This window comes from Homalodisca vitripennis, chromosome 4 (genome assembly GCF_021130785.1).
Source record: "Homalodisca vitripennis isolate AUS2020 chromosome 4, UT_GWSS_2.1, whole genome shotgun sequence".
NCBI classification, from domain to species: Eukaryota; Metazoa; Arthropoda; class Insecta; order Hemiptera; family Cicadellidae; genus Homalodisca; species Homalodisca vitripennis.
The window spans coordinates 33,543,403-33,570,175 of record NC_060210.1 but is presented as its reverse complement, the minus strand read 5'-3'; the positions used below and the strand labels follow the sequence as shown (position 1 = coordinate 33,570,175).

Sequence of the window (26,773 nt, the reverse complement as noted above, 5' to 3'; positions counted from 1 at the left end):
AATCTTAGATACTAGGTTAAGTTTTAGTTTTAATATTTTATTGTATATTGACCATTTGCTAGCGGTAGAGTGGCAGCGGAAAGTTTGTTGCCTAGACCAGACTGAAAACACACCAATTGAAATATACCCTAGTCAACCTAGCAGTTTTATGATTTAGATGAGTGTAAATAGAGATTTAATTGAATAATCATGACTTTTTAATCACTGTAGGGGACATTTCTGAAGACATATCAGGCTTCCAGATGATATTCATTTTGATGCGTTTGGGACATTTGGCAGGACAATGAGACAAAATATGTGTAATTATGCCAATGAAAATTTATATGTTCAATGGAGTTCCTGTGGCTCCAATGGATATTACAGTGGTCATGTAGAATCCATTTGGAAGCAGTGATACAGGGTAACCAAACGGGGTGTGGATAACCGAGTGTTGGAGTATTGGAAAATAATTTGATACAGATTCAATAATTTTTATATTAAAGTATGGTTTACTGTATTTAAATTTAATTTAGAAGAAATGAATATAGTGTCCTTGAAGAAAATTTCTATAGAAGAGACATGATTAAACTAGTTTTTAAGTATGAGCTGCAGGTCTACTACATTTATGTAAAGTAATGTAAAAATTTGTCATTTTGAACTTATTGAAGAGGATTTTGCAAAAATGGAACAAATAAAATTAATAATGGTAGATATTCTAAATATTAATTTATATTTTTACAAAACATAAGCTTCATTCTTTCCATCGTTGAGGAGTTCTTCGATGCTGTAGGTGGAAAAGATTTCATGGCCATACTGTTCATATCTGGACTCCAATTGCTGCAGTACTTGGTCTCGGTAAAGGCCCACGACCCATGTGGTAACTCGAGATACAAACCAATTAAACCAGCCTCCCACTCCAGTCAGTGATACATCTAGGTCTCTATAGACATTACAGAAGAGTCACGTACAAACCAGATTAAGGCATTAAGATTGTACCCATAATTTCACACTGAATTATTAATTACTCATATTAAATATAAATAATACCATCTAACATTAGTTATAACTAATTAATATAATCAACTGATTTTGTGCTTTTCATACTGCAGGGAAAGTAATTCTACTATAGTATGAATATTTTATAGTTTTTATTTAACCTTTATGTTTTAAATCAAACACCATTCATAAATCAATGATACCACTGCCTGTACTAATGGTTGATGCCTGCCTGCAGTGTCTGGTACTCAAAAACAAACATAAAACATACCAAGAATGTGTAATGTTTAAATAATTTAAATATTCATCAATATTAAAATTGTAATATTTTATTGAATTATAGATGTTTACGAAGATTTCCTTCACAGAGCTACACAGTTCGGTACCACTGTCATGTTGATTCATTTATCAAAAAATTGTATTTTATCTTTTGATTTATTACTTTATTTAGATTAATCAAAATGTGATTTGTTTAATATCAATTTTCCACTTTTATTTTTATAGTATTTTGACAATTTATCAGTGAGATTGTCTTCATTCATACCCCATTAAGAGAAGTAGGCAGGTAACGTTTTCCGGCATGGTTTTCCAGGCAACTCAAGGACATAACCATTAAAAAAAAAAATGCTAACAAGGCATATATAGATTGTACCTCAACTAAGCCAACTGAGATAAATGAGATTAAGTTTTCTCAGATGAAAATGTGTCAGCCTGTATGGCTGTCATAACTACATCACTTCATCGACTCATCCTTCCATATAATTCCTGAACAATTTGTAGCCACGTCAGCAAACTGAAGAAATTCTCTTCAGTCCTGGCCATGCTACAACATAATGGCATCGAAGTTCCGGAGCCTCAAGATACGTATGTGTAATCTACTTACCACTTATTTCTCAGATTCCTCACCTCCCAGGCATCACCTTTCAACTTACGAAATAAAGAAAGAGAGCATGCACAAGAGGCTCTCCAGCCTGGATGGCTCTAAAGGTTGTAGTCCCGATGGTATTCTACATTCTGTTCTGTGTGTTGCACTAACATTTTATCTAACCAGCCTAATTAACAGATCACTGTGTTCTGGGATCTTCTCCAGTGTTCTAAAGAAGGGTTGTAGATACCCGAAGGTTGGAGACAACAGTAGTAACTAATTTCAGGCCATAGTTATACTATCACCTATAAGAAATGTCTTTAAGGGTTTGGTACTCAATCAACTGGAACCTATCTCATGACATGTACTCTGCGATAAAAAGCATGTCTTCAGATGCAGGTGCTTTACTAAAACCAACCTGCTTCTACTATAAAACATGATCTTCTCCAGCTTCATCAAAGGGTATACCAGGTGCATGTTTGGTATTTGGACTACACAAAGGAATTCGATACACTTATCCACCCAATCAAAATTCTAAAAGGTTATGATATACTCGGATCTGCTGAGCTATATAGGACAATGCATCATGTAAGTAAACACCAATCTTAGTCACATTGTGTATCCCATAGGGCTCATTACTGGGTAAATTATTGTTCAATCTCCTAATCAATAGCCTGTTAAAGGTTACGATGAACTCCAGTTAGCTCTAGATGCTGTGATCAACTGGGTAGAACACAACCTGGTATCACTCAATCAAAAAGAAGTGCAAAGTCATCAAGTTCACCACAAGAATTATCCCATTGATTTTCAATACAAATTGACTAAACAGTGATAAAGTGCTGCATGATGTTACCTTGTCTGCTAGAGTCGCATCTGACCAGTATATAAACCATATCTACCTGAGTGGCAACAAAGCCTTTGGCCTACTTTATGACTCTCAAGAGATCAAACTGTCTTATAACAGGAAAATCCAATCAATATCACGCAGATTTATTTGGTGGGTGTAGCTGAGGATGGCCACCAATATCTGGACAGTGAACATGCCTATCAATACCATTGTGACACAGGCTGGACTTACTCTATTGAGATTGCTGCCCTATGCCTCCTATATAAGCTGCTATATGAAGATATTGACTGTGCCGACTTTCTTTCAATGCTTGAGATAAGAATTTCATAAAGGACAAAGTTCCTAGCACTGTTTATTCACCAATATCATCCAATGAACTACCAATAACACTCAGCTATTCCCAAGACTCATGCAGGTGGGCAACGAGGTTTCAGTTCAACTGCACTTCTTCTGAAACGTCAGCCACGCCACTTTCAGAAGGTATGTCTGTTCCATCCTCTTAAACACTGATGAACCATGAGTTAAGACACCAATTGTTATGTGTGGATGTTTTTCTTTAAGGTCCATGATTGTTGTCTCATTACCTGTTATTATTTTGTCTATCTGTTACTATTTTATTACTATCCATTTTATTTACCTTTTACATCAGTTGTTTATTTTTATTTTCAGTATATTTTGTTTTATCATTTTGTTTTTATCACTTTTGTAGTTATATTGTTTTTGTTAACTTGTCATTTACCTGGCTGTTTGAACCAATTTATAAGCTGTTAATAATGTTAATATCTGGTTGGTCTGAGTCCATTAAAGTTGTTTTTTTACACTGTACTGTTTTTTGTTCCAAACATGCAATTTAAAATTTTATATCTATTAAGTAATTACATTTTTGACTACATGGTTTTAAACATCCATTCCCTACATACAAGTGCAAGTTTATAAAAACTTTCTCTTACTTACCCAACATTGGTAATTTTGAATTTTTCCAACGTTATAACTTTGGAGGAAGTGTTTAGATAGACGTGTACCAGAACAGAGAGTGGAGCCAACTTGGTGTCCAGGGATCCAGAGGGCCCAACACTCCAGAGTTCAGCTTTGTACTGGTCGTAGTAGAGCTGCAGGATGATGGTGATTTTACAAACAGTAAACAAGCTGATATGTTCATTGTTTGAACAGAACTAAGTTATATTTTACATGTTTATTAACATGTGCTTTATTACGCCATACCATATACCCATTGCTTGAATACGTATTCACCTATTAACAGTATACAGCTATACAGTATACCATTGGTTGAATATAATCAAATTATCCTGTATTCACCCATTTTTTAATTATTAAGCCAAACAGCATAAATTTATTGTTTAAACATACCTAATTTATATTCTAAATATCCATTATTTAATAATTCAGTTATAAAAAATACACCCTTCGTTTAGTTACTACATCATTGTCACTACGATATACAGTACACCTATTGTTTAACTGATATACAATTGAGACTACATTATACTGTAATTTATCTTTGAAATTAGCATGTTTGTAGGAGTGTTAGTTTTAGTACATACTACGATATACAGTACACCTATTGTTTAACTGATATACAATTGAGACTACATTATACTGTAATTTATCTTTGAAATTAGCATGTTTGTAGGAGTGTTAGTTTTAGTACATACTACGATATACAGTACATCTATTGTTTAACTGATATACAATTGAGACTACATTATACTGTAATTTATCTTTGAAATTAGCATGTTTGTAGGAGTGTTAGTTTTAGTACATAGTGTTTGTATCATTGCTAGTTTATTTGAAGTACATTAAATTTCTAATGTTAATTTGTGTTTACGTAATACGGTCAGAATTTTCTAATGTAATTTGTTGTCAGTTTACAGTTTTAGTAATTTTTTTTAATTACCATAATTATACTACATACTATAGATTTCTAACTATATAGTTTTATCATTTATATATTTCATTCACATATTTATTTATTATATCTTTAGGTTTGTTTAATTTGAATTTTATTTTTAATTTTATGTGTAACTAAACTCAGTCATAAACAGTACACTATGGTTAATCCCTTTTCAGCGGTAATCTACTTATCTCTCTCATACAAAAAACCTCTACCTTTAAAACTTAAGCTAGGTACAGTAAGAAGTGATGTTTAACTTATATTTGGATAGCCCAGTGAATGTCTAGGTGTTGGTGAATCATCTATAACTGGCCCTAAATTATTAAAATTATTTTAAAAAAGTCTAAAAAATGTATTAAAAGCTACATATTATTTAATTTTGTTGTGGACTATTAAACTACCATTAATATTAAGTTTTTACTAATATATATTCACTACACTTACTTTCAAAACCAAAAAAGGAGCTTTGTTCACATGTTTTACCAAAACAACATTATACATATATGTGATTACCAGTGTTGTATATGCCAATGTTTTCTAAGCATGCTGTGCACCACCACACACGGCTGTTACTATAAACTATAGTTAAGTACATCACCCATACCACTACACCCTACTAGTGTTTTTGGTAGACACACACAAGACATTCCTCAAGGAATAATATAATCAACAGTATCAATTGCTTTCAAAACCAAAAAAGGAGCTTTGTTCACATGTTTTACCAAAACAACATTATACATATATGTGATTACCAGTGTTGTATATGCCAATGTTTTCTAAGCATGCTGTGCACCACCACACACGGCTGTTACTATAAACTATAGTTAAGTACATCACCCATACCACTACACCCTACTAGTGTTTTTGGTAGACACACACAAGACATTCCTCAAGGAATAATATAATCAACAGTATCAATTGCTTTCAAAACCAAAAAAGGAGCTTTGTTCACATGTTTTACCAAAACAACATTATACATATATGTGATTACCAGTTGTATATGCCAATGTTTTCTAAGCATGCTGTGCACCACCACACACGGCTGTTACTATAAACTATAGTTAAGTACATCACCCATACCACTACACCCTACTAGTGTTTTTGGTAGACACGCACAAGACATTCCTCAAGGAATAATATAATCAACAGTATCAATTGCTTTCAAAACCAAAAAAGGAGCTTTGTTCACATATTTTACCAAAACAACATTATACATATATGTGATTACCAGTTGTATATGCCAATGTTTTCTAAGCATGCTGTGCACCACCACACACGGCTGTTACTATAAACTATAGTTAAGTACATCACCTATACCACTACACCCTACTAGTGTTTTTGGTAGACACACACAAGACATTCCTCAAGGAATAATATAACCAACAGTATCAATTGCTTTCAAAACCAAAAAAGGAGCTTCACATGTTTTACCAAAACAACATTATACATATATGTGATTACCAGTGTTGTATATGCCAATGTTTTCTAAGCATGCTGTGCACCACCACAAACGGCTGTTACTATAAACTATAGTTAAGTACATCACACATGCAATTGATGCTGTTGATTATATTATTCCTTGAGGAATGTCTTGTGCGTGTCTACCAAAAACACTAGTAGGGTGTAGTGGTATGGGTGATGTACTTAACTATAGTTTATAGTAACAGCCGTGTGTGGTGGTGCACAGCATGCTTAGAAAACATTGGCATATACAACTGGTAATCACATATATGTATAATGTTGTTTTGGTAAAACATGTGAACAAAGCTCCTTTTTTGGTTTTGAAAGCAATTGATACTGTTGATTATATTATTCCTTGAGGAATGTCTTGTGCGTGTCTACCAAAAACACTAGTAGGGTGTAGTGGTATGGGTGATGTACTTAACTATAGTTTATAGTAACAGCCGTGTGTGGTGGTGCACAGCATGCTTAGAAAACATTGGCATATACAACTGGTAATCACATATATGTATAATGTTGTTTTGGTAAAACATGTGAACAAAGCTCCTTTTTTGGTTTTGAAAGCAATTGATACTGTTGATTATATTATTCCTTGAGGAATGTCTTGTGTGTGTCTACCAAAAACACTAGTAGGGTGTAGTGGTATGGGTGATGTACTTAACTATAGTTTATAGTAACAGCCGTGTGTGGTGGTGCACAGCATGCTTAGAAAACATTGGCATATACAACACTGGTAATCACATATATGTATAATGTTGTTTTGGTAAAACATGTGAACAAAGCTCCTTTTTTGGTTTTGAAAGCAATTGATACTGTTGATTATATTATTCCTTGAGGAATGTCTTGTGCGTGTCTACCAAAAACACTAGTAGGGTGTAGTGGTATGGGTGGTGATACAATCACCACTTTTGTGAATAAAAATTATAGTAAATAATTACAAAATTTTAAATTAAAATAATAGAACATTTGTTTAATAACAATAGTTTAAATTTGTTTTATAATAATGTAATCAGAGTCTGTCTAAAGTGTCCTGCAGTTAATTTTAAAATTATAATTTTTTTTACAACAAAATAGTTTAAAAAAACAAACAGATTTTTTTGAAAGCAACTAATGTCATTGATCGAAATAAGGGAGATACATTAAAGAATCAATGGACAACAATAAACAATAAAATAAAGCTTTTGTCTGTTCTTTGATGGCGATTCTTGCATTCTGAGAGGATACACACTCTCAGTGAATGTGTATTATTTTTTAAATTTGATTTACAGTGCTGTTTTTTGCTGTAATTTTTTATATTGTTAAAATGTGCAAGTGAAATATAAAGTTATCTTCTTGTCTTCTGAGATCTAAGACACATCTGAGAGCTATGTGATCTTCTGTTCATATTGAGTTATAAATGAATACTGTCTTATTAAGAAACAATTTATAATACTAGAAGTGTTGTTATAAATAATCAAAACATAACAATTCTCAATTCTTAATAACGATTAATAATTATGATTCCTGAAAAATATTAAACATCCCAATATTTTAAGCAGTAATATTAGAATACATTATTAATCAAGCGTGGTAATACATTATAAAACTGATAATAATTATTTTTCTATAAAACTTACATGTAAAGCTTGGAATCCTAGAGTGCCATAGAAGTGTAAAAGTAAATCGTTGCTGTAGCCAAACACTACATCGCCAATACGATAGACTGAGGAGGCACCAATAGCAGCACCTTGAGTGGCTTTAAAACTTCCTCGGAAAGTAACTAGAAACTGAAAACAGGCCCGTCAAGCGTTATACTAGTCTCAGTGTTATGTAATGAAGTAGTTTGTTTAGAAGTGTGTTATTTTTATTACATTATTCTTAATTAATTTGTATTTATTTACGAATGCTTGTACTATGGAAATGCTTATACTTGAGAATATATGATAGTGGTTCCCTACCTGATCATATTACAAGAATCCATGAAAAAACAAGCAATCGGGTATGAAGTGAATTATAACTGATTATCACAAATTTGTAATAATCAGGAATTCAAAAGGCGTAAGCATGCTACCAAAGAACTTTAATAACATGTATACTCCTTAAAATTGAAATTAAAAAATAACAGTTAAAAACAACTATAAATTCTCAGCTGATGTAATTTCTATAAGCAAAATAAAAATGTTGTAAAGCAAAATTGACATAACACTTTAACTGAAGCAGATAGTGTAAAATTATAGGACAGTAATTCTTTATACTAGCATCATAGTACATAAGTACTTCCTTTTTTAATATTGACCAAGAGGCAAAATAACAACAGTATTCAAGTGAAAATTGAAAATGAATTAAAGGACTAACATAGAAACTAACACTTCAACACAAGATCGGAAGATATAAAGAGTATACCACCAGATTTAAATATTATTTCAGTTTAAATTTAGAAGTATTAAGTTTTTAATAATATTTCCACAATATGTTAACAAATATCTGGCCAACAGTATATTACTCTTTCTTACAGTTCTTTTCTTACTGCTTGACAATCATTAATAAGTTAATTTATTCTCTGATTGTTTCTTATTGCCATTGTATTGATGTACAACACAACAATAAGGAATTGTCAGAAAGTAAATTTACAATTTATTAATTAAATGTTTTCAAAACTTCAAAATTAGTTAGACCTTATAGCTAATTAATGTTTCTAATATTCTCTGTTACTAATAAACTATATTTTGCATTTATACTTCATTCAGCGGAATACTGTTTCTACTGAACCTGAGAATTAACAAAGTGCTATTACTCGACATTAATAGATCTTTAAGCCAGCTGCTAATAGTCATGATTTTGGTTGTAATCCTAATAGCAAATCAATACAGAGTAACCTTGATTTATTAAACCTGGTATATCAAATTTCTTGATAAATCAAAGTTTTGTCATTCTCCTACTTCCCTTTGATGTACTGTTTACTTCAATGCAAATTTGACCTCTAAATATATATATGCCAAAGGTTTAACGTAAATAACCTCAATATTTGCACACTTAATTTTGCTTACTGTGTAAGTATTGAAGTTTCAGTTTATCAGTGTAATGAATTGAAGTACAGTACTGTATTTTTCATGTTGAGACTTGAAATCCCCACCACCGACACTCCTTTGTTTTCTGTTGTCGTCAGTAGTGAATCTCCACTCTACCCTCAGTTTGATTCGGATGTTACCGTGAATAAGTTATCTCAGTGAACTATGGCTGTTAGATTTAAACTGTGATAGTATTTCGCGTAAAAGTATGATTGCTTACACATGTTTTTTATATAACTCTTTCAATTACTATTTCATGTTCCCATTTACACTGTAATACTGTACGGTTGATTAAAATTAGTAAATTTGAATGTACAATAATTATTATTATTTATTACTACACATTTTCTGATAAGATATTCACAATCAAGCTTACATTATTACTGTAGTTGTTGTGAATCTCTTTATATCAAAGTTTTGTATTTTGCCTTGAGATTCGATATATCGAGGTTCCACTGTACTCACCTTCTCTGAAAATCCCTCATCAATGTCAGGAATTTTTATTCGATCACCATATTTGCCACGAATCATTGCTCCCCCAATTTTAAGTAGACTATCTATGAAAGTGTTTGCATTTTCTGTGTTGTTAACTCCGATTACACTGAAAAGGTGGCTTTGTGTTAGTTTAAAACATAAATATTAGGTAGAAAACTTTTATTGATGGCTAAAATTGAGTAATGAGAACTTTTTATAGTAAAACAGATACTGTAGATATATAAGCATTTTCCAGTACGTTTTTAAATAAGCTTGGTTTTTTTGTTGTTTTATTTTACATGTTTTGTATAATTCCATACATTACAGGAAATGCTATGTAATATACAAAAAATATCTTGCCTAAATTAAACTTTAAGTCAAGTTAAAAATATACATCTTTGTAATAAATCTAATATAAGGCATTAATATTGAAGCACATTAGATATAAAAAAACCAAATGTATAAATAAGCTTAATCAAAACCAAAAATTAAAATTTGTAACTTTAGATATTAAAATTAAAATGTTATTGATGTTCACTTGAAAACCCACATTATAAAAATAGTATAAAGACAGTTTTAATTTATTCTTTTGAAATTTTGTATGACATTTTTTGATCTGACATATTATTAGTTAAATTATTACACAGACATATTCACGCAACTGTTCAATATCTTAAAAAATACCTGTTCTCGTAATTAATAATTAAGAGAGTTGGAGTTTATTGGAATTATGTATGTTGAGGTAGGAACTAAAATAGCTATGTTTTTCTTAATCATAATTAGTTAGTGTTTATAATTTCAAATTCATGGAAGGTTACAAAGTTTAAAACTCTTAAAGTGGGCTCTTAATAAATCATATTGTAGTACATAATACTAGTTTTTCTATCTTATCTGAATTAAGAAAAAGGGTTATTTAGTTCCATGGAATTACTCCAGAATTCAATATCATATGACAGGCACTATATATTGTACATACAGACATGTAGATGTATCAAAGTTACTGATAAGGCCTCCTTATATGTCATGATTTAAAAAACTGAAAATGGGATCTCTCCGGATACTTTGGAGGCCACCAGTATCATAATATTAATTTTTAAATTATTTGTAATTTAATCAATTGTGTTACTGTATTTGTTACATTTTCATTTGAAATAATTAACATTTATTTATAATAAGTGTACCTTTAATTCTCTTCTCTGTTTGGCTAATCTGCTTAAATCAATTTTAATTCAAAGAATTAAGTTTGTTCATGTACTGGGTTGCTACAAGGAACTCTTCCCCACACATAGACTTATGTCTATGTGGAGAATATATTCTGTATTTAGTTACATGAACTATGAAATAGTCTATCCAGTAATTAATGTGAAGACATTTATTTTAAATTCAAATATTACATAGCTGTATGCGGTGACATTATTAGTGGCAATGCCTAATAAGGTTGTTGTTTATTTCATATACATTAAATGTTACATCAAGGATAGAAATGTCAGATCCAAAGCTAGTGTTATAATGGAAAATTGGTCTATATAACTAAGAATTGGTCTAGTATTGAGTTAAAGACCATTTGCTTTCAACCACTTATGTGTTAACTATCTTAAGATAAAGATAGTTTGTTTGGTATTTGCATACATTTAGTCTCTGGAAACATGATACAAAGTAAAACATAACTAGACAAGAAACACATTACAAGAGAATAGGGCCTGCTCAACACTTGAACATAATGACAATTGTATACCGACCGATGTGCAGCAGAAGAGCTGGCCCCACCTCTAACTATGTGAACTACTTTCAACCATGGATAATCTTCATAATCTTTCAAATTTAAAGAGATCTGTTGTTTTTGTAATTTAAGTAAAAATGTAGTAATGCAGCAAAAAAAGTGTTCTTCTGACCACTATACCTGTTAGTTCTCATAACGGACTTTGAACGTGCCATTTCCTCATAAATCTAAATACAGAGTAATTTAAAAAGTTGGGCCCGATTTTAATTTTTAATTTTTAAAATATTAATGAAGCGATTTCAGTAACACTAATGTCATAATATAGAAAAAATGTGCAGGTTTTAATATCTTCATTGGGCTGACCTTGAAGTTATTGCAATTCTGCTCATGAGCAGGTACCATATTGACACGTACTGATTCCCTGATCGGTAGATTGATAAAGGTGGTCCTGTTGCATGACTGCCAAGGAGCTTTGACTTAACTCCTTTGGACTTATTCTTTTGGGATTATATAAAAAATATTGACTATGCTACGAAGAACCGCAACCTGCGACACTTATGGGTACGAATCAACACTGTGAGTGCAACTGTGACTATTGCTTAGATGTCTGTAGTGTACAGGAGGAGCTCACGTAGAAATTTATTAAAGTTAAAATTTTCTAAATATTTTGTGCAAAAAATAAATAAAAGTATCTTTATTAAACTTACTTAGTAATGTTTAAAATCGGGTTTACCTTTTTAATGACCCTGTATATTATAGATTTCTACATATTAAAGTAAAAAAAAAAAAAAACATAATTTTGTTGTAGTTCATTAGTTTTAAAATACACTGATTTGCTTTGTATTGCCATCATTAAAAATGTACAATTCTTTCCTCCCTTTGATGAGTCATAATAAAAATTTTTGTGGTTTACAGGTTTTTTAAATAACAGATTTAGATTAATATTGCATTTCATCATATTTGGTGATTCTTTAAGATTTTACAAGAAAACAGATGATTAGATAAATAATTAATACATTGCTATCAATAAAATTGTGTTACTGAATCCGTAGTGAACATCGTCAGACAATCTCAAATCGAGTTTGACATGTCAAATTGACAAATCTCTATAATCAGTATATACGAGTATATGTCACTCTATGGGATTTGGCTGAGCATTAGTGAACATCTTTATATTGTTTTATGAGTAACCATGATGGCAACTGGAAAATCACAGAATAAATACATTTTAAAACAAATTGAGCACAACCCTTATAACATATAAGGGTACATAAGTGAGATAATAATGTAGACTAATGAAATGATAAATAGACTTTGAAGATTTCAGACGCTGTACTGGGAGCAAGGTGAACCAGAGCTAAGCTCCATATTCACATTGAATTGGTCCTTCCCGCCATATCTATGTTATTTTTAGTATTGTATTATTATTTTATATATTCAAAAGACGAACCTGATTTCTTCGGAGTACGGCATCAAATTCTTTATTTTTGAAGTTCTTTTCAATGTCTGGTTGAGATTCTTACTTACCACTTTGGTAAGCTGATCACTTATATCACGTTGTAACTTTTTGGACAACATTTCCCCTAAAAATATAAACAATATACATTTTTCACTTGCTTGAAATATCTCTGTAGATAAACTAATTATCTGTCTTAGGCATGTACAAGTAAATATTTTCAAAAGCTGTAACTAATAGTTATTAGTATTTAATTTCTTCCATATCATAGTATATAGTACTGCGATGATTCATAACAGAATTTTGATTTTCATGTGAGAAATACATTTTTGAACTTACTAGATCTAAAAACATTAGTCTTTGGAATATGTCCAACCATGTGTTTGGATATGTAAGCAGTCAAACGCGTAAGTGATTAACCAAATACTTGACTGATTTTGACTAAGTTTGATATGCAGGCTTAATTGGAATAATCAGGGCTAGTTCGAAAACATCTTGTCTGTGTGTGTGTGCGCGTGTGCGTGCGTGCATGTGTGTGTGCGTGTGTGTGCGTGCGTGCGTGTGTGCGCACGTGTGTGTGTGTGTGTGTGTGTGTGTGTGTGTGTGTATGGGTATGTTCACATGGGTTTGTCTGCACATTATCTTGAGAATGGTTTGATGTACAGCAGAGAATTAACATCAAAGTTGGTCTGGATCTCTTTGAACGGAAGTAGATAATTTTGACTGAATTAAGCTTCTCAGACCTTTGTATGTATTATATTTTGAGACAGTGAGGTAAATTTGTCCGTAGAAAATTATTGAAAATGTAATTCATTTGAACCAGAAGTGCTCTTACATGTGGAATACCAAAAATAATTTGTGGAAAGAATTTGCCAACCACAGATCGCTTTGCCAAATCCATTACAGAAATAATGAGCGCACTCCTAATTTAGAAATTTTTATTTTTATTAATTTTAAAATTTTTACTGAAACAGCAAAAATATCTAAAATTAAGCTGTACTAATTTTGACTAAATTGTTGTTATTTACAGTGTGTAAAATGTTCTACAAAATATTCTCATCAAGAAGTTTTAAATGTTAAAGTCTAATTTATTAATTCATCCAGAAAGCCTTATTTTAAAATTATTTAACTAGAAATATTTTTGAGTGATTTTGATTGTAATTTTTACCAACTAAACTATAATAAAAAATAAAAAAACCAAAGTTTTTATTTACAAAGCTTGATTAATTTTTCACTAGAGACAACTCCTAAATAGTTTAAAATAGCAAAACCACATGCTTATATGAATTATATTTTTAAAATAATATAATTCTAATTAAACAAAAATGTAAAATAAATGAATCCATGAGGATTAAAACAATATCAGATCTTTGAAAAGTCTATGATAATGTGGAAATGGTGAAATACAATTCTAATACCTAAAGAAAGAAAGCTTCCGATGTATTTATTTTATTTGAAAACTATTATTGACAAAATTTATCGAGAATAGGCAATATTTTCAATTGTATACTTTTTCCCTGAGAATGTAATATCGTTACAACAAAGATATAGTGGATGTATTGGGAGAATAACTTTTAAGTATGTTCATATCAATAATATTTAAAACTGTGTAAATTCTTACCAAATTGAGACGAATTTAATGTTTTGAAAATATCTCCATCAAGTTTCTCTTCAGAGCTCTGTAAAAATAACAGTTACATTTAATTGTAATTAATTCACTATTTAGTTTTCAATATAAAAATGAAAAATTAGAGTAAAATAATATAAAGTTCCTTCATATGCTAATTATATTGAATGAAATACAGATTCTGTGCAATAATTTGACTTGCATTTCTGGATAATGCTATTTTATAGTAGGGCAAAAATTCTGTTGTATCTCCAAACTTTTAAAATTTTTATAGTAGCTAAATGTGGACTCTTTTAGAAGACTATGTTATTTGTGTTTTACAACACTAAAACAGTTTATTTTGCACTAGTTCAGTCACGGATTTCACAGGGAATAGACGTAGTGTGCTGCAAACAATTGTTTTAACAAAATTCCTGAGACAACTTAAACAATAACATTTGAAAACATACAATAAAGAGCATTCCAATTGTTATAGTAACTAAGCTAAAGTACACAATTTGTGTATTTTTGAATAAGATTATTATTGAGTTGTAACTGGATTATGTAAATATTTTGTTACCTAATGTTTTTCTCTTTAAATTTGTTATTTTTACTTTGTTTTTATATTTTTTTTAAAAATCACTATTTACTATCATATCTATTTACAAATCGCTATTTATTTATATAATTTATTATTTATGTAAGTAGTTTAAATTTGAATTTAACTTTTTGACTGTATAATGATATTGATATATCTATACATTGTGTCTGTTAATATGATCAAATCAATAAATGTGAATACAGATTTCCAATCTTAATGTCAGATGTGTATTTTGAGGTCCTAGTATGCATGAGGACACATTTGTAGCTGAAAAAATTTGACTACCAATAATCAGCACAAAGGATTTGGATATAACTGTATAAGTGCAAGTTTTACACAGTAGGCTCATACAAGGGTCAAAAATACAATGTGTCTACAACGTCATGTCAAACTTTTAAATAACTTTCCTTACAAAAGTATTTATACCGTAGGACATGAATGAGATTAACATAGGATTAAACAGTGCTTTAAACAGGGTTACATCAGTATATGTAGAGGAGTATTAAACTTAGCTAGCCACAAAATACACTGAGCTTTTCTCTACAATATTGCCATAAGCTCTAGCCACGCATTACTATATGGTAACAATGGGTAACTTGATTAATAATAACAAAACTTTATAAAGAGCTGTTTTAATTTGCATCTACTTCATAGACCTGCAACCAATAATAGAGTAACTATAAAGAATTAAAAGTGTGACATGACTTTTTTGACACACTGTATAAATAAAGACAAAATCATATTGACCAATGTTTTTCATGTCATAGCTATCACCAACTGGTTAATTTACACTTAACATAACTCACAAGATTGTGGTTTTGCTGGGGTTGTTGCACTGTTTATAAGTCCATAGTACATTAAAAACAATTTTTTCTTATAGTTATTCTATCATTAATTTTGGTATTTCCTTATATGGTGCAATAACCTTCAAAAATTTTGACTGAATATTAAAAATGAAAAAGCAATAAGAATAATACTGAATTTAAAACCTCAAACATCAGTTAAAGAAAAGTGTACAAAGTTAAACATTCTTATAGTCTACTGATGGTTATAGTATCAGTGAAATCCTTTATAACAAAATACAATAAAATATTACATTAGAAATTTATTTCCTTGAATTCAAAAATAGGCAAATAATACCTAATCAATCAAACACTTTATTCATTCACTGATCTTTGAATAAAAAAAATAATGAACTGTTTATATAAAATCAGTGATTAATATAATATTTTAATATTGTATAAAATAATGTTTTAATTAAATATTAAGATTGGGTTTTAGTTCTGCAATTTAGGCTTATTGTTATTTTAAGACTGGATATCATTCAATGTATTCTCGTAATACTGATGAATAAGAATGTTTTCATTGAAGTACAAACTTCCAGTAAAACCCTCTTCTCTATACTACTCATGATTATACTATAGATTTTGAGAATAATAGCATACACATAATTTACAATTTAATGGTACCTTAATTTCAAATGATGTTGAGTTTGGCCTGAAATAAAAGTAGGACCACATAACGTTGATCAAGTCAACAGTCAAGCTCACCACTCCTGTGCCTCGAAGATGGTACTGCATAAGCCTACAAAGTATAAAATAATTACTTGACACCAAAGCATCCTTAAACAAATAACAAAATCTTCCAGAAGCTTGAAAGAAGTAAAAACTGAGTACAACATTAATTCATTCTACTTACTCATCTAAAAATTTCCAGACTTTGATTGCCTATTGAGTGATTTTATATAAAAAACCTAACATCTTTATGTATTACAAGTACAGTTATGTGTGAAGTGCTATAAATGACTGGCCTAAATCCAGTCCTCTTGTTCTCTTTATAAACAATTTACTAAGTTATATCTAAGATCTCAATACTACTTGTAAGATTACATACAGATGAGACAACTCTTGATCAAAAGTACCACCACCAAAGAATGACATTGTTATACGATGAGGTCCCATGTATGAGAAGGAACTCAAGAGTCCCAAGCCATCCCTGAAATTGTATATTGTTATTGTATATTGATGACAATGAAGGTTAATTTCAGTAAAATAACTAAAGTTGAAAACCAAGTGAAATATTTTTATGGTATACCCAGCTTTACTGTCCAGTTGACACCATTTGTAAAAAGATTAACACTCACATACATGTTGTGTGATAAATAATACTATCATCTAAATTTTCTAATTCACACTGCTTCAAAACATTGTGTGGAAAGCCATGTTGAATCTGCATAACTGAAACATTATTCCACTTTTTCAATCATATGCTGATTTGGATGTTGATGATGCTCCAGGAGAGATCCCTCCTAAACAAATGCAGCTCCATATAATGCAGCTATGGTGGGAAGGGTTGATTCAATGTAAATGTTGAGTTTAGCTCCAGTTCACCATCCTCTTACGTGCAGAATCTGAAATCTGATGCTGTTGCAGACTTGACTCCTGAAATCGGAAGTCATGTTTATCTGAAGGGTTCCAAAAACAGTCGGCGGGGATTTCGTTTTGAGTTCCTTCATTCTTTGTCGCCAACTGGCTTTGGATCCCTTTAGACGAACATGACTTCAGATTTCAGGAGTCAAGTCTGCAACAGCATCCATAAAAAGTCCCATTAATAATGAGGAAATAAAAGGTTCACCCAGTCAGAGCCCTGCATGACCAGGTAACCAAGGTAAGACTATTTGATTGGGAGAGCACCCATTCCCTCCATGGGACACACTAGTTTATGACACACTAGCTCTGCACCACGCATCCCTTAGGCACAGCCATATCTCCAATATGACCCCACCAATGAATGATGAAACTTTCTACAAACAACAGTGTCACTTCAGGTACTTGTTAAGAAATGGTTTTAAAAACGTGAAAATTGTATTGTAAAAATCTGTGAAAAATCATGAATATTTTCACTACTCACAAATTCCAACTATTAAGGACCTGAGGGTTAAGTTTTCACATTATAACATGGAGCCGTAAATGCTACCACAAAAGACTACATATGTGAATCGTTAATATAATTATTAAAATAATTTACAGATTGAATTTCTGTTTTTATTGAATGGTAGATGAGAATAAATTATATATGAGGTAGAGCCAAAAGTTTACAAAATTGTTACATATATTCCAGCAGGGGTTTGCTAAAGATAAACATTCTCTTCTGGTTGGTAATTTTGAGCACTTTGATAATAGTCACAAGCCATCTGGAGTTATTCTTCATTACCGCTGTGAAAAGGTAAGGGTCATTTCTGAAAGAATACTTTTTTAATTGTTGGATTTTGAGTGTTTATTAAGATGGCTGATACTTTTGTCTGAAGGTTGAAAAAACACTAATGTTCATCACTTGTCAACCTTTCTTCAAGAAGCTGTCAATCATATTCAAGGACATGTTTTATCTCACTTCTTAATGATCAAGGGTAACATTTTTGGACCAATGTGCAGATAAAAACAATGTATGTTCAAATTACCAATAGGAATCTATATTGTTCCATGTGAAATTCCAACTTTTTAGGCATCAGCATTGATAATTAATTAATCAACTGTCTGTGTTTACAACTCTTTTGAACATGATCAAATTTTTCACCTGCGATGGAAGTAAAGAGGCACTCAACTGAAGTTTATATTAAATATTATTTGTTTAACTTCCATGAGACCACTTATGCATCTTTTACACAAATTTTTTCAACAGATCTTGTCTGTATGCTTTCCTCAGAATTCCAAGGGATTCAAATGGTGATTTCTCAAGCAAAAGGCAACATTAGATGTTACACTGCTTAACACACTGTGTGTGGCGCAGTCACTGGCGACCGCCACAGTAGTGGTGTGTGGCGGTCGTCAGTGACCATACCACATGCGGAGTGTTAAAATATAAAGTTTAAAAATCTGATGAGTAACATAATCTTTTGTCAGATTGCAGCTTTCAGTAGCAATAAAATAAAGAATGCCACATGACTCAGTACCATCATTAACCACAGGAAGATAAAATTTTCAATTGGTTAATCTCTGTTTGAAGATATGAAAGGATTTCATGTTCTCGTATAGATAGGTTCATAGAGAAAATATAAAAATGTGACTGACCTGAATTCAGATTTAAGAGGTGCTGTTGTCCCAAGACCTGTTTTCAGCTTCCCATTGACTTCAATCCACTGGAAAGTGACTGATGGCATCATCCTGTGGCCTAACACATCCAAGTTGGTCTCTTCCATCTCAAACTCGCTGCTTATCATGCGCATGTCAGATACGTGCCTAATGAATATTATTAAAATATTAATTTAAAAAGGAACATACTGATTTTTTTAAATAGAAAAAGTGTTATATTGCTTAGAAAAATTGAGATTATTAGAGATGTAGTAAGAGAAAAGTGTCAGGATATTTTACTCATTTTATTTTCTATGAGTATAATTCAGATGTATCGAGAACTCTTCATTTACTTAGCTAGTGGATTTATCCTTTTACTCTACTGAATACCTGCTTTATTATTTAACCACTCAGAACTTAAAGTCTTAAATCAAGAGCCAATTTGCATTCTTCAAGCACACAATCTTTTTTTTGTAAACTCTATATTTTATGGATTTTCCCTAAGAAAGATATTGATTAAATAGATTGGAGGGTGCCTAAATTGGGAAGTTATTAAAAGAATAAAATTTAATGTATCCCACAATGTTTTCAAACCTAATTTTTAGCTTGACATACAAATATTTTCAATGTGTACTGTATGTATAAGTTAAATCAGCACCAGCCAACTATATGAAGACCAACTACTTTTTAATTTTTTGCAGATTGTGATATAGATTTTTACATGTCTGAGGATGGTTTTGAGCGTGTCAAGCTAAAAATATATAATCTCAGAAAAGAATATTGTTTCATATTTGTAGCCCTTTTTAACCTCCCCCCAATTTCAACCCCTACCAAAACTAGTGCATTAATGTATTTCTTAGGAGAAATTCCACTATTGATTTTGTCATACCTGTGAGCTTATATAACACAAATAAGCTTTTGGCTTCTAGACTGTAATTATTAATTCTTGTTGAGAGGCGTTGATTCGAAAGTAAATGAACTCAATCATTACAACCAAGTATTCCAAATAAAATTCAAATTAAACCATGCTTTTGAAAATTAGAGACTAATTCAAAGGTGTTATGCTAAAATATAAAGTGTTCTGGCCTAATACTTCTATATATATATATATATATAAATGAATGTTTGTGTGTTTGTCATTTATGGAATCGTAAACTATGTGGCCGATCATTATGAAAATTTGTATGTATATGTATTTTTCCGATGAGAAGGTTTATATGCTATGCCCATTGATGTAACTCGCCACCAGGCGGCGCTGCAAAAGATAAAAGTTTTCAAATCGCCTGCACATTATAAACCGCAATCGCAAGGCAGTTACGTATTTAACTGCCAAATACTATTTGAAGGCGCTAAGTTATAATGTATATTTGTCTTTAAAATAAATTTCTGGTTGAACTTAAAGCTTGAGTGTTAGACCACTTTATAATAAAGGACATATACATGTACAATACACTTTTGATACATTTTCATGATCGGAACATCAAGGCAAACTCTACATTGGCGATGGAAGTATAATTTACTTGAACCAGAAATGCTCTTATACGGGCAAAGCTTACGAAAAGCGTGCGAAGCCGCGGGAAACAGCTAGTTCCTTATAAATACTAATATAGTGTCATCCATCATTTTGAGTGATCAAATAATTTACTTATTAACCTACTAGGAGTTAGATAATTAGTAATGATGAGTTATACCAGCTTTGCTATCCATAAAAATGAAAGGTATAGAAAGTCAATTTAAAGCTAGCGACTGTCACACTTAAAGCTTGACAATAAGCTTTCAAGTACATATTTGTGTTTTTCAAGTTTGAAGTATAAACAATAGTGATGTTGTCATCATTCATAAACATTTTTCAGATAGTAGATTCTAAAAAAGAAAATGTTGCATTCTAATATCTACTGAACAACTATAAAATAAAAATGTATGTAAGTTCTTATATTATGTGATACATTGATGCAATTATGCATCGATAGACTAATTTTCAGGAACTACTTATGCAAGTTTTAGATTTAAATGAATTCATATATGTATATGTATCAACAAATTTACTATGATTCGTGCACTGTCAAACAGAGTATTTATGCAGTGTGTACAGTAAGCCAGGGAAAGAGTGGCTATAGATTACTTCTGAACATGAGAATTCAATGCTACATTGTAGCACTTGATTTTATGTGATATGATATGCTACTAGACTGTTGTAAAACCTATTGTTGGTGTAAGGGGTAGAGGGGGAGGCAATAAGCAATAATCGCCTTCAATGAAGTTGATGGAGTCAATACATTCTTTTATAAATAAATCCTCCATGCATAGTTTTCAGTAATAAAACCATTTGATTTAAATTTCTTTACATTTCTGAGAGTAACAAATTTGCAATAATGACTTAATATCCATTTATTCTTTACATAAATTTATAAACAGAATATACTTACCAAAATATACTTTTGGTTCATAATTTGTTGTGTAATTATATCCAAAAAACAAAATAATTTTTAATCATAATCATAAACATCAAGTTTAGCAAGTACGCCATATTAACTTAAAACCATAAAATAAAAAAAACATACAATGTTAAATAGTTACAGAGTTTCATAATTTCTGTAAAAAATGTATCAATAGAGTAAAAGAATTTGACAATGAACCAGTCTTTCAGCTTCTTCTTTAGTTGTTGGTAGACTATTATTGAGATTTGTTGGTAGGGCATTGAAAAACTTTGCTCCGACACAGGACGGCTTTCTCTGGAAGAGTGCTAGGCGATGTGTAGGTAGGGTAAACTGTTGGGAATGTCTTGCATTATCTTCATGGATGTGGATGTGAAAAAGGTTTAATTTATTCATATATTTGGTAATTTAATAAATCTTTACAAAAATCTTGATTTATCAATCTCAGTCAATACTCTAGTTATTAAAAATAATAAGCGAACTTACACAGCTAAATCATCAATATGGAAGTACAGTGGCTTCAGTTCCATACTCGTAAGAGAGCTTAGCTTTAGTGCTCCTCTATTCTGTGAAATTAACATGCATAAATTATTTATTGCAAACAATTATTAAAATAATTTAATTATAACTGAGACTTATTGTATTCATGAGAAAATTAAATCAAGGTATTGCTAGACTAAGAATAGATGCACTTGTATTGTTTCTTATTAAATAAAACTATTTTTAAAATTGTTGGTTTACTTATTGAGGAATAGATTTACAATAACCATTAGTTTTATAATTGTTTTGTAGAGATGTTTATTTGAATAACTTAAACAAAGATGTATAAATGGGGTTTTGTAAACTTAAAATTGTGGTGACCTAGGAAACTTTGAACTGATTGAATACTAAGGTCTTCTTCCTATGAAGCTTATATTTGTATTATTATTTGACACAAAATATAAACAAATATGCAACTTATAAGTATTGTTGGTCAATGCAATATCATGTAAAAATAATTATATAAACTTTTCTTTAAATTGCCAGAAGCCCTTGTATACATCAACAGGGAAAAGTGTCATAGGCAAAACTGCAGTTATTATAAAACTGAAACAAGTACAGAATGATCCAGTGATCTCAACTTTGTAAGTGTTACATTTTACCAAGAACAAAATTGTGATAACAAAGTAGAAGGAGAAATAAACATAACATATTTGAGTCTTCAAAGGAGCCGTCATTATCTGATAAAGATATGAGTGAATGTCTTAAAAAAACTTATTAAGTTCTGAGTGGATGTCTCAGTCCACACAGGAAAGCACAGTTATCCAGAAGAAGACACTGAGGAATAAATACACTTTCTTTAGAGGTGAATGTGGGAGCTGTAAGAACTTGGGAGCTTGTTTTGGTCATCTTAACTAGCTGACCGAGACAAAACTCTGGGTTAAGCAAATTGAAGGCAAGTTCTTGTAATGATGCTACCTGATCCAGAGTTGAAAACACTATTTTTACTCATCAAATGAAGGATTTTCAGCAAAATCCAAAGAAGTGATATATTGATCTCAATCTCAAATCTAACAACATCTTGGGACATGGCCCTCAAAACATTATCCTTCAAAGAACAAAACAGAATCAATATGAGCACCCTGAATCAGAAGCGACCGCCTCATGCCCAACAATAAAACAACAACCTCTTGTCTGCTACTTCCATCACTGTTGAACTTTACTTACATAGAGATTTGTTATATACTCTGAAAATCCATTAGCTCAACATTTGCTTATATAAGATTTGGAAAATAATTTAGTGTAACTTATCTGAATCATGGACAGACAGCTTACTTTAACTATCTCATCCGAAAGGTCATTTTCAGCTCTGTCCAGTGCTTGTAAAATATTGTTATCTGAAACAAAAAGTACAATTAAAAATTAAATCAGTACATGTTTAAAAACAGAACTGAAATAATAAATGACATGACTCACCAAGTTGGTTCCGTAATGTGAAGTAGTGGGTTGCTGTACAGTGTGCTGTGAGCAGAGTCACCACCAGGCTGATTAGAACAATCATTCGACTACAACAGTAAAGCATGTTTTAGTACCTGATATTATCCTAATATAATATTTAAAACCTGCCACTTGTAAAGACATATTGTTGTTATATGAAGGCAAGTCAAGTACAGACATTATTGCAAAGCACTGTGTTGTAAAACTTTTTAAAATATTTAGAAATGATCCATGTTTTACCCTAAGTAACTCTTTACAACGTATCTTTTTTGATTTGTCTGTTTACTTGTCAAAACCATAGAATCAATTTTTAAATATGTATCATACATCCAAAAATTCTTGAGTCAATAGAATCGCAGTATCTGCCTAATTTACACTTCCATAACATTTTGTTACCGTACATTTTTATTTTTAGAGTTTTTTAATAATATTATTTTAAAATAACCTCTAAGCTTCTTTTCAGCTGAAAACTATGTTGTGAGGTGGATGCTGGAATGTCAGTCTATGCTAAATATGTGGAAGATTGAAAGACACAAGTTAAGTAATCTCAAAGCAATTATTTCATTGAGATATCTAATATTATGGCACTGATTATTGGACTCCTGATTCAGTAATGTACAGATCACTAGAACAAATTTATGATTTAGGAAAATCACCTATGAACCAATTCCTTTGATGACTTGTCGGGAGAGCGGATAGCCTCGCGGTCTAAGATATCAACCTTTTCATTTCAGTTAGAGACATCACAGGGCCTGTCTGCGACCATCGCACTTTTTATCAGTACCATCAAACTTGTACTGTATCCTCCTTATTCGGTTTGATAAGATCCTCGCACAGGCCAGTAGCCCATGAGGACGGACAGAATAAGGTTTAAAAGGGAATCAGCCTCTCCTTTTATAAAAAATTCCTTTATACACTTTGGATCTCTTTCCCTACTATGTAACTGGTGTTGGTTAGAGATCAGAATGCTAATGAATCATCTGTATATGTTTGGATGGTGATGTAATCCATACAATTGTCACTACTACATGTGATAATTAGTTTGTCCTATGGTTAAGGCTGCTCAAAGATAAGAATTGCTGATCAGGTTATTGAACTCGCTGAATTTATGTAGATGACAACCCCAAACGGTATAATCAAGTTAGTGAGGATATAATTATTGAGCTTGACAACTTAATTCAATAAAACTAGAATTCAACTAGAATGTAATCCGGAATCACTGATGTAATCTCTGCTACATAATGGTGTGACTTTTGGCGTTATCAACGAAAGCTGTATCTACCCCTCTGTAAACACAAATTACTTTCTGTAGCTGTTTAAATTTCTAAGAAATTCAAATTCAAAACAACCTTATTCATATTATATGTATACATGTACATATAATGTAAATTTAAAATTATACAAATAAAGAACGGCGTCAGTCATATTTTATTCAAAATATTTTTATATTTCCGTTTACATTTCCAGAAAATGTGCCAAAAAAATGAAAACTTGGGTACATATTTGACTTGTCAGATAATTTTATACTTTATAGTGGAACATGAGTGAAAAGATATTTTATACAAGTAAAGACACGTTGTATGCAGTAGTAAATTTGAAATAACAGAAATGTGAAATATATATGTAACACCTATATTTTAGTCTACCTATTTTCATTATTGTAAGATTTAGAATTAGCAAAGCATTTGTGAAAACTTTATTATGAAAATAAGTTTGATTTAACATTCACTTTAAAGTTATGCTTTTTAGTAAAAAAAAAAAAAACAGTACGGATAACAAATATGAATATTGTATATTAGGGAACAAACTTAGTCACAAATTAACTAATTTAAAAAGGAAAATCTAACATAGCACACAAGTAAAACTAATCTAATATTATGTTTAGTACATGTGTGATACTTACCTGTACATTCTTAATAAATCTTATTTTTGTTTAAAACTAGAAATTTAAAACCCACACGCATTCATTATATTCACAAAACCATATTATCAAGAGAACAGCCCACTCTGCACGTAACAAGAAAACCTTTGGTTTAATTGGTATTGATTTCTTACGTAATCTATTACTGTTGAACGAACCGTAGTGTTGTACTGGGTACTGAAATGTCCCAAGTATTTCTCAGGAACGCAAATGACAATCCTTTTATAGAATTATTCAATGTTGTAAAACAATTGCAATTTTAAACAACTAATAAATGTTATTAAAATCCAGACTAAATCTAAAAAGTTAACTCTTTTAAAAGTACAAAATAAACAAAACCAGTTACTACCATTCTGAAAATTTAATCAAAAGCCATAATTAAAAAAGTAGAAATATTTTTTCCAATTGTAGTCAACATTTTAAAATATGTGTTTACTTATTAATTGATATTCAAACATTGTAGGATATGATCGATTTCAAAAATATTGAGGAGATAAATGTTTATTACATACCATTAAAATGTTTGAGTGCACAGAGAACCTACTGTATTTGATGATGGTCTGACTAGGACATGTGAAACTTGGCCTGCGACCTTGACAGTAGAGGACATGACTATGACCAGCTCCCATTGTTATTTGTATCACAAAAACTGTCCAATTTATTTTAACTGCCCACTGTTGTTAGTATAAACCCCGCAGTATCCTTCTGCTAGCTAATAAGTACTTTGTCAATAAACACTAGCAGTACCTGATCATTAATGAGTATGGCAGTACTGTAAAAAGTCTAGTAAATAATTGTACTTTTGCAGTGATACATATCATTCTACTACCAAAATATAGTAGTTAACATTTCCAATGTGACGTAGAATTCTAATTCATTTTAAATATAAAGTTAAATGAGTGTAAAGTTATGTTCACATTTTGTTTTCTCTTAAACAGATTTTTACAAAATTATTATACTGTTTGAAAATTTTATTTTACTTTTATATTTGAACTTGACTTAAACATTATTTAAAATTGTTGACATTTCAATTTTAGGCACATGTTGCCTGGCCAGTTTTGAAAGTGCAGCACTGAAATTTTGTATTATTAAAAAAATATACTTCAGCTAGCAAGGTAGCCTTTAGAATAGCTTCAAAAACAGTTGAGTATATGTATGACATATACAATATTTACAATAACATGGTTAATAAATCCATCAATAATCCATAGTAAGTTAGAATTTGGAATATAAAAAATATAGGTGTGATCTATCACATTCTTTAAGGTTGGATATGTTTTTTACTAACACTTAAATTTAATATATGTGAAACATAAATGCTTCTGTAATTGTTATGTAATTACCTTCATTGTAGATGCTTCTTACTTATTCGATACAATTCTTCATTAATTTAAAATCAAACAATCCAT

The 26,773-nt window shown here is 30.9% G+C and overlaps 1 protein-coding gene across 2 annotated transcripts; it reads right to left on the bottom strand.

Moving 5' to 3' along the window:
- Positions 1-686: 686 nt before the first annotated feature.
- LOC124359139 lies at positions 687-25,968 on the bottom strand. Of its 2 annotated transcripts, none has more exons than XM_046811629.1 (12): positions 25,877-25,968; positions 23,423-23,511; positions 23,282-23,343; positions 21,953-22,032; positions 19,032-19,199; positions 16,434-16,548; positions 14,379-14,436; positions 12,752-12,884; positions 9,573-9,708; positions 7,677-7,826; positions 3,642-3,796; positions 687-919 (listed from the first exon to the last, which is right to left on the bottom strand). In XM_046811629.1, exons 2-12 carry the CDS (start codon positions 23,505-23,507, stop codon positions 715-717), a joined length of 1,347 nt encoding a protein of 448 aa, XP_046667585.1. In that variant the 5' UTR covers positions 23,508-23,511; positions 25,877-25,968; the 3' UTR covers positions 687-714. The 2 variants fall into 2 exon arrangements, with proteins under 2 accessions (XP_046667585.1, XP_046667584.1); XM_046811628.1 differs by lacking the exon at positions 25,877-25,968 and adding an exon at positions 25,347-25,482.
- Between the last annotated feature and the right edge of the window lie 805 nt (positions 25,969-26,773).

What these genes read in the sequence shown, in the direction of transcription:
- LOC124359139 (XM_046811628.1), bottom strand. An exon ending in CACATTACGGAACCAACTTG is followed by an intron (nt 23,344 to 23,422) that starts GTGAGTCATGTC and finishes TTTTTGTTTCAG; the next exon opens with ATAACAATATTTTACAAGCA. An exon ending in CCTCTTAAATCTGAATTCAG is followed by an intron (nt 16,549 to 19,031) that starts GTCAGTCACATT and finishes TATACTTTGTAG; the next exon opens with GCTTATGCAGTACCATCTTC.